This window comes from Electrona antarctica, assembly GCF_951216825.1.
Source record: "Electrona antarctica genome assembly, chromosome: 12".
NCBI classification, from domain to species: domain Eukaryota; kingdom Metazoa; phylum Chordata; class Actinopteri; order Myctophiformes; family Myctophidae; genus Electrona; species Electrona antarctica.
Window position 1 is genome coordinate 53,187,398 of NC_136793.1, and position 12,218 is coordinate 53,199,615.

The 12,218-nt window shown below is 40.2% G+C and overlaps 1 protein-coding gene across 1 annotated transcript; it reads left to right on the forward strand.

The window, feature by feature from the left end:
• The first annotated feature begins 5,181 nt into the window (after positions 1–5,181).
• Positions 5,182–11,466, forward strand: LOC306933410 (Golgi-associated plant pathogenesis-related protein 1-like). The gene is made up of 6 exons (XM_079515625.1): positions 5,182–5,295; positions 5,520–5,540; positions 7,372–7,584; positions 8,761–8,838; positions 10,105–10,254; positions 11,178–11,466. The coding sequence occupies exons 2-6, from the start codon at positions 5,534–5,536 to the stop codon at positions 11,180–11,182; spliced, it is 453 nt and encodes a 150-aa protein (XP_079371751.1). The 5' UTR covers positions 5,182–5,295; positions 5,520–5,533; the 3' UTR covers positions 11,183–11,466.
• Positions 11,467–12,218: the final 752 nt, after the last annotated feature.

Below are 12,218 nucleotides of genomic sequence, written 5' to 3' on the forward strand. Positions count from 1 at the left end.
GAATAGACGTAGACCTATTTGAAACATAATTGCCTTCCTCGATGCATCAATTAAGCGTCAACGACCATCATCTGGTCACAGTCACAGACACTTAGCCTCTGCAGTAGTACTCTAACTGAAAGTGACTGCATGGAGTCTGTTTCATTTCTATCCAAAAGGATTACTGTCACATATCACACGTACCATAATTCACTTGCAAAAGAAAATAAAAAACCCTGGGGGTCCGCGGACCCCACTTTGGGAACCGTGGGCGTTCATGACATCCATATCCTCTACACTGCAGAGGTTCCCAAACCTTGTCATGCCATGATTGATGACACAGCTGTGGAGCTATAGGTTTAGCTGCAAGTATTTTGTAATATGAGTGAAATAAATAAAATAAAGTATTCTCGTTATATAAAAGTTATATAAAAGAAAAGGGAGATAATTAACATTTATCTGTGTACGTACGGTATATTGTTTATCAACACAGTATTCCCTCTCTGTGTAAGTCCCTTCCAACCCACTTCAAAGCTCTTTTAAAACCGCCCTCAAAAACCACCTCTTCAGACTTACTTTCCCCAACTATTCTTCACCAGCCCGTTGGTTGTTTTTCCATTCTATTTTTAATTTGTCTTTAGAGTTCTTTTATTTCTTTGCTTTTGTTGTTTTGCCATTCTATTTTTAATTTGCCGTTCTATTTTTAATCTGTTTTTTATAGTTCTTTTAATTCTTAGCCCTAATAAAGTTTTATATTGGGTGTGTTTGTGTCAAGCATCTTTGAATGATCTTTGAATGTTCAGAAAATCACTATGCAATCAGATGTGTTAGTTATGTAAATGTACTTAATTACTTTCCACCATTGCACACGGATAAAGATGTGCATGCACGCACACACACGCACTCACGCACGCACGCACGCACGCACGCACGCACGCCAGGTGTGTCACACCTGGCCTATACTATGTATCTGTGCGGTCAGAAAATATGGCTGCATGTTTGAGACATAATAGTGCAGCTTAAAAGCATCCTGAGGCGTCCTTCAGACATTACAGTCAGTTCAAATCCACCTTTTGACTTTGTAAGTTGTAACCCTCCCATGCAGTAGCAACACCTGAGGTGTTTAACAAAGCCTTGCATACCTTCAGTCTGATCTTTTAAGACCTTTGACTCCTAAAATGTGCACAACAATGTGCCTGGCGCCTCAGCCAGTTACTCCACTGGCCATTGTGCTCCTTGTGAGCGAGACGTCCGTCTTTCTTGTTTTGCATGTCTCTTGTATCTCTGTCCATTGTGTCCTGTCTCTTGTATCTCTGTCCATTGTGTCCTGCATGTCTCTTGTATCTCTGTCCATTGTGTCCTGCATGTCTCTTGTATCTCTGTCCATTGTGTCCTGTCTCTTTGCAATACTCTCTGTATAATCTGAACTGAAACTAAGCATAACATGCCCCCAAAAATAATAACAACACGAGGCTCCCAAACCAATAATACTCAATTACGGGAGTTTGAGGTCATGATTAAATCCCATTGGCTTAACTGCCCTCCCATATCTGACATTGACCACACCAAGTCTATGAGCCCACATCTAAACTTGACCACATGACCACGTCTCTAGACGGGTGCTACACCAGAATGCTTGCGTGCAGTACTTATAACATCAGCAAGAGAACACATGTTACCAACAAGAATCTGTATGATGGAATGCCAAGGGTGAGCCAGAAAATAGCAGCCAGGAGAATGAGACTAGCAGGACACTGCCAAAGACACCAAGAGCTGCCAGCCAGCAAACTAGTGCTATACGGGAACCAACACACAGGCACCGAGGACGTCCCACATTAACATATGTGGATGTACTCCACAGAAAGACGCAGGAGTGCAAAGCACCAACGAGCTGGCCAGATGTATGGAGAACCGGCATGACTGGAAGCGACGATGGAGGGCTCGTCTGAGCTCTGAGGACGACCTTAGAGAGATGAACCCCAGCACCTCAATTAATTACCTAAGTACCTCAAATTTGTACTTAAAGGACCACTTCACCACTTTTCAACCTATCTTTATAATAGGTCCTCACTAATAATCATGATAAAATGGCACAGTTTTTTTTCTACTCAGTCTGTGTCTCATAGGAGGGCTGTGGGCAGTTCAGAAACCCGTCCACCAGTGACATCATCGATGGAGAATCCAAGCTAATAGAAACTGCAGGATTTCTATTCCTGAAAAGTTGCAATGCAAACATGGAAGCCATCGTTCTCACGATAATACAAATCTAAACATTTTTGTAAAAACATCTTGTTTAAAAACAAATTACCTGACGGTGATGTCACTGGTGGACAGGTTTCTGAACTGCCCACAGCCCTCCTATGAGACACAGACTGAGTAGAAAAGAATTGTGCCATTTATCATGATTATTAGTGAGGACCTATTATATGAAGATAGGTTGAAAAGTGGTGAAGTGGTCCTTTAAGTACAGTACTTAAAGGTATATTCAGTGATTTGACTTAATTCAAATATCACTTATTTTTTATTTTTTCTGGATAATCCTCCCTACTATAGAGTGTGCTGACCATATAAGGAGTTCCTCCCTGTCCCCAGTGAGCCCATGGGGTCAAAAAACCCTATTTTCAGTTTTGGTGGCGGGTGGCAAAGCCTTCATCCAATCAGGATGAGAGGGGCCTTCCTCCAATCATGATCGAGTGGGGGCGGGCCTTGGTGCACATGCTGTTGTCCTGTTGCACTTCCCCCCACTGTAGAGCGTGCATGTGCACATTTTGTTACCGGGGCGGACTGGGTGGTTTTCCAAATCACTCAAATCACTGAATGCTCCTTTAAGTAAATGCACGCTGTTACTTTCCACCACTGGTCAGAACTACCATGAAGCCCCTCTCTGAGGAATCTACAGTATAGGTATAGGTCAAATCTAATCTACTTACATAGGATTTTTTTGTGAACACTTTCAGTAAGCACTACAATACACTAAAAGAGATGTTAATAAGTGATTGATAATTAACGTCTCCTTAAGTTTACTCAAAATACCAGTCAAAGAGGCACCCTCCTTCCCTCTCTTCCTTCAAGTTAAGATGTCCCCCCCAACCCATTCATAGGCCTTTATCATATTTTAATCTAGCACTTCTCTTTGTATTCTTTTTTGGCCCCTCCAATGCATGGCTTTTAAAAATTACATCATATGGCATCCAAGTCTATGGACTTTTAATGTTTGTTAAGGGCAGCAGTTAAACAAACATTGACGACATGAGACGTCATGTGGCCGATATAATTACAGCCTCTTCACACAAGTTTCGTGTATTATTATTTATGCTTATTAGGATGTTTTAGCGTGGGTGTAGACTGTAGAGTGACATGCCATGGTAGGGCTGTTTTTGCGTGGGTCATAACATGGCGTATTAGGGGGTGGAGCCTGGGTTTTGGCGTGGGCTTGGCATGCTATTTTATGGGAGGCGTGCATGGCGAGTTAGGGGGGCATGCGTCGTCATTTTGTAACCCAACATTATGAAACGTCTAAGCCCAATATTGTACAACCTGGCGTGTGAGTGTGCATAAAGGATACACAGACAGACTGACAGACAGACAGACAGACAGACAGACAGACACTTTGAGGCAACCCTAGCTGAAGACGTCGTGCCATTGCACTATAACATATTCAGCACGACATAGTACTGGTGCCTTTTAAAATGGTAAAGTAAGCATAATCATCATCGCATACAGATTATACAAGCCTTTCGCTGGATTTTACAGTAAACATAGCCATGCATTAAGGCCCTGGAGATACAGCCTTTTAACAGTTTTGGCTAATGAGTACCATGTGCTTTTGAAGTCTTCTCTGCTTGTCTGGGTTTCATTCAGGCCCCCAACGTGTTAAAAGCGGTGGTAACTGCATCTAAACACTGTTGGACAGCAGGAAGGAATGAACATTGGCGCTTTATGGACAAGTGTTCGCCAGAGCCCATTTCGTTTGGCGCGCCCCGCGACATGCTCTCAGCGACACACACTCTGTTCATGTGTTTTCTTTTTTGTCTGGCAAAACGGCATTGGTTTCTCTGCGCCTAAATTGCTCTAATTAATCCCTGGTACTTGACATTGTCAAAGGTGTTATTGTTTAATCTTTTAGGTAATCTGGGGAGGGAGGTAACTCGACTGGGCAGGAGTCTTGCCTATTATCAGAAAGGATTTACAGTTAAGCACAGCAAAAGCTGCAGGGCAAACCTACAGTAGTAGTAACACAGTAGTTCTGTTCTGTGTCACAGCAAGTTGAATAACAACAGAGAGATTCCGTGACATACTAAGCCGCAGTCTTCAACCCTCCTCCCCACAAGCCAATTTACTCCAAACAAAGTGATGCCAAAATTGCTTTGTTTTGCTGTAATTGGATCAGAAGTCTGAATGCCAAAGGTGAATCTGTTGTGATTTTATACGGGAATTAAAATGTATATATTTTAACTATTATGCACCGCAGCTACAACAACCAACAGGATGAAAAAGAACAGCATCACATTAAGCCCTGTATGGCCAAAAGCCCTGTATGGCCAAATGTATAAAGGTGAAGCTTAAAGGGCCTTAACATGTAGATAGATGTGCACTTCCCAGTGAACTAAACTTACTGTAATACTGTTGCACTGTAAGCTCTTCTAAATGAGGAAATGAGGGTGCACCTGCACCATAGTTGCATTAACACCGAAACCGAAACCACTTAAGCACTCTTTCAAAATAGCGAAAATAGCCGATCTACGAGCTCACAATGTTGTGAGCTTGTAGATCGTCTATTTTCGACTTATTGTTCTGAACATTTGTCATCACCATGGAGGACAATTATTGTATCACTTGGCGGGCACACCTAGTGAGTGACTGCACCTTTGAACAGAACAAAACATGATAAACATCTAAAGTGCTCATCAAATTGTTATCTTAATTGCGTTTGAAAAACAGGACATTTGGTTGTGAATTTTGAAAACCCGGTTTTGTGTGTTTTGTTTTTAACAAATATTTGTCAAGGAAGGCCTTGGGACACCCACCCAGCTTGAAACAGGATGTCTGGTGACCGTATTCCAAATGTCCTCTTTTGGTATGCAAAGCAACAAAAGATGTAGCGGCACGGTGTAATAATTACAAGCTGGGGGTGTGTGTGTATGTGTGTATGTGTGTGCGTGTGTGTGTCTGTCTCCTCCTCCATGTAACGTCGAGGAGGAAACAGAGGTGCGGCTTACGTATATAATGTGCTGACTTGGAAACAGCAGAGCAACTTACTTCATCTTCACAAGGACCTATACCTTCAGACATATTGGTTCAGTTCCCACCAGGTGAGTGCAGTTTACATGCCATCTGAAGATAAATATTTGAATATAGAGCTTTGTTAACTTTTGTATCACTTCCTAGTTAAGTTTAGTTCTCCATTTTTCGTCTTATCATCACAAAATACATACAATTATGTCAGACTATAGCCGTAAAAGATATGCTTTGATCTGATAGATATGCTTTAATCTGTTCGCTTTTATTTATTTATCTTTATGTTTTCATTTTCAGGAAAGAAAAAAGACACACAATGGCAGGTTAGTGCACAGTTACATTTACAGTAAATTTGTAAAAAATGCACATTATTATTTCTCATACTCTAAGTCCTTATGTATCAATGTGCAACTCTGAGAGTGTACAAATGTAACAAAATGCACCCTATTTGGGTCCACTACATCTGTATACTCTCAGAGCTAAAGGGACACTCAGGATTTTTATAAGGTAAGTAACCTGAACTCCACCAAGAAGGAATTGTTATTTGGTGCTCAAACGTTTCATGTCAAGACAAGATTATTTTGGCCGCCGACCTCCATCTGAAAATGTTTTGTACCAGCCAGGGACCTCACAGAAGCAAAGATATGAGTTAAAAACGTTTCCCGTTGGGAAAGAATATAATTATATTCAAAGATTTGCGCCGCATTTTCAAGATTTTTTTTCAAAATAGCAGATCTACAAGTTTGTAGCACAGCACTCTATTTCTCAACAGCTAAAGTTTAACATAATGGTTAAAAGCTAAGGTGACACAGATGCGTTCCAGGTCTTAATGGGTTCGAGATGCTTCCGACAGCCTCAGACCAGTGGTTTTTGAATGTCTTGTGCCCTAAGGCTTAAGGCACACCAGTGGACAGTGGAAGTCGCACCTGTATCCATAGTGAAAAAATACTGTTCCTCTCTCTGAACTTCTGGCCTAGACTGGAAAGATGCCTCAAGGGAGGGGGGGGGGTCCTGTTAATTACCAAGTGTAAAGTTACCTTCTATTGATTTAGAATTGTTTTCAATCAAGTTAATTTGGTACCCTGGCAACAAATTGTTCCATCCCTCAACAACATTAGCCCCTAGCTGGATAGTTCTTCAAAGTTATTTCACGTTTCCATAATCATGCTAGGATGACAGGAATGTTATATTGTTCTGATTCTACTACTACTAATAATAATAATACCACTTAAGACTTGCAGTGGTTGAAAAAGTACTCACATTTTTTTCTTGAGTAAAAGTATCAATAATGCAATATAGAAATATACTCAATTAGAAGTCTGGAATATGTTTTACTTGAGTAAAAGTAGAAAAGTATTGGTATCAAAATGTACCTAAAGTACCAAAAGTGAAACTACACGTTATGCAGAATGTGCCATTTCAAGTTTTCAAATGTATAAAAATCTTTTGAAAATAGCAGATTGTATATAGGGTTTTGTAATAATAATCAAAATCTACAAAGTAACTAGAAACTAAAGTTTTCAATTAATGTAGTGGAGTAAAAGTACAATATTTGCCTCTGAGATGTAGTGGAGTAGAAGTAGAAGTACTGACATTTGGAAATACTCCAATAAAGTAAAAGTACCTCAAAATTGTACCTAGTTACAGACTTACAGTACTTGAGTAAATGCACTTACTAGTTACTTGTAATGTTTAAGCTTATTTTATTGGACTAGTAAGTTGCTAAATGCCTAAAATGCTAAATGATAATTAAAATGTGGCATTGATTTAGTTGCTTGTAGCAGAGGAACAACACAATCAGTACTAATTGTACTAAAGGCACATGGCTCATCTGGTTGAGTTACAGTTTGGCCAAAACGTCCTCCCCAATAACAGGTTATTGGGCTGGCTCAGAGATTTAATTGGAAGTAACACCTGCCCCACAGATGGAATTACAAGGAAAGACATTTTTAAATAGTTTAAAAAGTTTGTCACACGCAAAAAGAATAATGAGCGAGCTATTGGCTGAGGCTTAGACGCCTCCCACAAGAAGGGCTTTCTTTCTCTTGCGCGGCGCATTGATACGGTATACCACTAATTAACTTCAAAAGAAGGCTACAATTATCATGAAACCTGTTCTGGTGTTGTTTGTCTATTTTTTTTTTGTCTACACAGATCTTGCTAGCTTTAGGAACGAGTTCCTTGACACCCACAATGACTTCAGGAAGAATCATTCTACTCCTGCGCTGACCATGAGCACCGAGCTGAACAACTCTGCACAGGAATGGGCCAACCACTTGCTGTCCATCGGCACACTGGAGCACAGCAGTACCGACGACGGCGAGAATGTCTACTTTGCATCCAGCAGCGACCAGATCAAACTGACTGGTAAGTCATATAAGTGCCATCATAGTCACAAGTAAGACGCACGAACGCGGGAAGGGAACGCAGCTTGTAAATTGCAATAACAACAATTAGAATAATTGACGTACTTTTTTAAGTTCTCTTGTTTTTTTTAAGTTATTTCTTAGTGTGTGTATGTGTGCGTGCGTGTGTGTGTGGGTTTTTTTAAGTTAAGTTTTGTGTGTGTGTGTGTGTGTGTTTTTTTGTGTGATACAGCTGCCCCCTCTGGTGGCGGGCCGGTGGTGTTACAGCGTGACACACACACAGACAGACACACAGACAGTTTAGCCCATCTTCTATAGTTAGTGCTCACTGCGTTCGCAATGTGTAGGTTTTTTTAAGTTAAGTTTTGTGTGTGTGTGTGTGTGTGTGTGTGTGTGTTTTTTTTTGTGTGATACAGCTGCCCCCTCTGGTGGCGGGCCGGTGGTGTTACAGCGTGACACACACACAGACAGACACACAGACAGTTTAGCCCATGTGTGTGTTTTTTTTGTGTGATACAGCTGCCCCCTCTGGTGGCGGGCCGGTGGTGTTACAGCGTGACACACACACAGACAGACACACAGACAGTTTAGCCCATCTTCTATAGTTAGTGCTCACTGCGTTCGCAATGATGCCATGGCATCCTTCCTAAAGTGTCCCTGTAGATCTGTGGTTGGTTAGAGTGACTGACATTACCTCATCGTGTGTGTGTGCCCAAATACCTCATTTGCCTCAATGGTTATGATACTTAAGTACAATAAAACATATAAAACCTTTGTCTTGTGCTGCGTTCAAACGGGCAGATGCAAAGATACAGTCTACCATTCATTCTCAATGGAAGCCAGCGACGTGAAGATACAAAGATACATCCAACCTTTGTAGCTGCTGCAAAAGCTACAACAGCTACAAAGCCACAAAAATTGTTGAGCTGGTTTCAACTTCAGCTACAAAGATACAAAGCTACAAATACGCTGTGTGTAGCTTTGCATCTGCCAGTTTGAACGCAACATTAGCAGCATTAAAGCAGGGATATACACAAAATAATGAAAATATATACCAATAATAAATTAATACCTAAATGAATGAATTATTTTCAACACATCACAGTCTGCCTCTTTGTTGTATATTGTGTTGTTGTAAGAAGTAACATAACTTTATCACATGCTGTGTGACTTATAGGGAAGGAGGCTGTTGATAGCTGGTATGGTGAGATCAAGGACTACAGCTGGTCCAAGCCTGGGTTTGGCTCCAACACTGGTAAACAAACAAACTAAACTCACCCACGCTGAACCAACTAAATGCTTGTAGAAACACATTTTAATGTCCACCAGGTCCCATCTTTGTGGTGTGGTGGTGGAATGTGGTGTAAATGTGAATGACATACATAGAAATAGTCATCAAGGATCATAAGCAAGCTAAGAACCTACATCCGTCTAGCAGTAGAATATCTGTACAATGAAACTGAGTATACACTATAGAGTGCTATGTCTACATAAAATGTAAAAATTACGGGCTGTACATGTGTCGTACATGTGTATGTACGTACGTATGTGTTTGTATACCTTTGTGTATTCAAGTGTGTCTGTCTCTGTGTCCTGCATGGCTTTGTGTGTTTATTTGCGTATGTGCGTGCAATACCCATATAAACGGCTTTACCACAAAGACAATATACGTTTCAAAAAGTATTTATTTAAAGACGTGTAAGCCTTGAACAAAGCCAACTCGGATCGTGACAAATCATGACGACAATGAACACAATATTTTGGGCAGAACAAAATCATTAGAAAGAAGAAAAATAACAACAAAAAGTGTTGTATCCTGCCCTTTTTTTCCTTCTTTCTAATTATTTTCGGCCCAAAACAAGTGTTTATTATCATGATTTGTCAGCGGCCGAGTTGGCTTTGTCCGAGGCATTAAATGTCTTTAAATGAATACTTTCTGAAACGTCTATGGGAAAAATGAATGGGAAATTATCTTCCGGGCCGCTCGTCGGGGCGGGACTGTGACGCTCTATCTGACGCATGCTGTGGTGTGGAGGCTCCTCCCCAAGCAGGCAGTGTTGATGTAGACTAATTATATGACGAAAAATGTTCGTTCATTGACTACCTTTTTTTCACTGGAAACTAAGCTAAACTAAGCTATGATGACTAAACCAAGACTAAATGTATTGACAATTTCGTCAACAAATAATTAAAAACTAGACTAAAATGTTAGGAAGGGAAGAGATCCAGTATAAGTACAAGACACAAGTAATTTTACACTTGGTTGCATGCTGAAAATAGCAGATCTACAAGCTCACAACGCGTCACAGCGTCATTACGACGGCATCAAGGCCCGCCAAAATACATTTTAGTAGACTAAATCAACTGTGGATTTAGTCGACAAAAACCAGACTAACACTAAAACATTCCATGTGACTAAAATGTGACTAAAACTAAATGAAAACTATTCAAGAGACCTATATGACAACAACAAAAAACTAAAATAAAAAATGTCGCTGTCAAAAACAACACCGTATTGCAGGTCACTTCACTCAGGTGGTGTGGAAGGACTCCAAGGAGGTGGGAGTGGGCATGGCCACCAACGGCAAGACCGCATTCGTGGTGGGCCAGTACCGCCCCGCCGGCAACATGATCATGGAGGGAAACTTTGAGAAGAACGTCCTCCCCAAAGGTAACACATATAGCACTACAATTACAAACAATAATGAAAAACCCATGAATCAAACACTTTAAAAGGTACAATACATTCAAATATACAATACACAACACAAAATCCCTTTACAACAGGAGCTTTCTATTGCTCCACAAGTGATACATATAGCACTGACAATGCGTTGCGATGCGACGCATTGTGAGCCTGTAGATTGGCTATTTTCAAATGTATATAGGTCAAATCAATTATTGTCACCAATTGTCATCAAATCAATGTAGTTGAGTAAAAGTGCAATATTTGGATCCGAAATGTAGTGGAGTAGAAGTAAACGTATTGGAAATTGTAAATGCTCAAGTAAAGTACAAATACCTCAACATTTTAATTAAGTACAGTGCTTAGATACTTTCCACCACTGTTTATAAGGTTCTGCATTTAAACAGGGTGTACCAGGTGTTTTTGTTAAAAAGTTAAGTTGGTCAGTAACAGACTTCGTCCCACTCCAAACATATTTGACTGATCAATCAAGAGACACCGTCTTATTTTTAATTTATTTGCAGAAGAGACTGTCTTATATGTTGATCACTCATGTAAATTTGATATTTCGATTTCCTATCATCATTTAAAAACATAACTGCACTTTGTCGGTAGCTTGTATAGAGAAAACCTAACTGGTGACAACAATTGAAGTCGATTTATGTCCGGTGCCACATGCAGAAGCCTGACCCGTTTCTCTCAAAAATGATTGCACCACCTCTACTACTATTAGCAATGATTGCTATCGGAATATAGAGCTATTTATTAGTTATTTTAACACAGTATTAACACGTACACCCACCCACCTTTAATGTCGTTAACATTAAGGCGGGCTTTTAATAGCCTATATCATTTCCTAGCAGACAGGCCAGACGTATACCTCATGTGGTTTTGTTGTTACATTCCAGTGTAAAGGCTGTACATTTTACAGCTGACGGCAAGAGCGGCACTTCCAGTGATGGGAATGAGAAAAAAAGGGAGTCTGGCAGTGAGAAAAAGGAACGCTGCACGTTACTTTAAACAACCCGGAGAAGCCGCAGGGTCTCATCGCATGCTGTCTCTCTGTTCATCATGTTTTACTTTGTTCTTTCTTCTTGTCCTTTTTTGTTTAGTGTGTTTTTGTAAATCTGATGTTGTGTCTAATGCATTTTCTTTCTTTTCGTAAGCTGGCACAATAAAATTCATGCAGCAAATGTATTCGGAGTCGAGTTCTTTAACCTTTGTGAAAATGTTTCATCTTTAAATAAAGAATGATTTAATTATTTTTATGGAAAATACAATTAAACATAAACGGTAGCATGTACATCCTACCTTATGGCTTGTTGTGATTTGTACCTCTGTTCTTCATTGATCATTATCCATGTCTTTTCTCTTTTTTGTCTCTTTATTTTGTTCTTTTCATCTGCAGCAGCATCAGTGTTTACTTTCAGGTTTTGTTTTTTACTAAAACCTAATTTATGGTGTGTGTGTGTTAAAGATGGAGTACCGTGATGTTTTTCCCCACCCTAAAACATGATCATCCGATATTATTATATAAGGTGGAAGAATGTTTTTAAAAAAGTGTACAGTATTTGTTGTTTGTGTAGCCTATACAGTATGTTGTTTTTATGTCGACACGCCCACCAGTTCATTAAGTAATATGCCTGGTTTGCCTGAAGCCGCAGCTGTTGTTGTATGATAATGGGGGAGTAATAATAATAATAATAATAATAATAATAATGGATTGCATTTTTATAGAGCTTTTCTATGCACTACGTGCCTACTCAAAGCGCTTACAATGGTCCATTCATTCATACATTGGGAGGTGAAGAGGCGAACAGTCGACGCCAGCGTCCTCACTTCCCACATTCACACACCAATGGTGGCAACCACTGGAGGCAATGTGGCAAGTGTCTTGCCCAAGGAAGGACACTTTTACATGTAGACAGGAGGAGCCGGGATTCGAACCG

What these genes read in the sequence shown, in the direction of transcription:
- LOC306933410 (XM_079515625.1), top strand. An exon ending in CGACCAGATCAAACTGACTG is followed by an intron (nt 7,585 to 8,760) that starts GTAAGTCATATA and finishes TGTGACTTATAG; the next exon opens with GGAAGGAGGCTGTTGATAGC. An exon ending in TGGGTTTGGCTCCAACACTG is followed by an intron (nt 8,839 to 10,104) that starts GTAAACAAACAA and finishes ACCGTATTGCAG; the next exon opens with GTCACTTCACTCAGGTGGTG.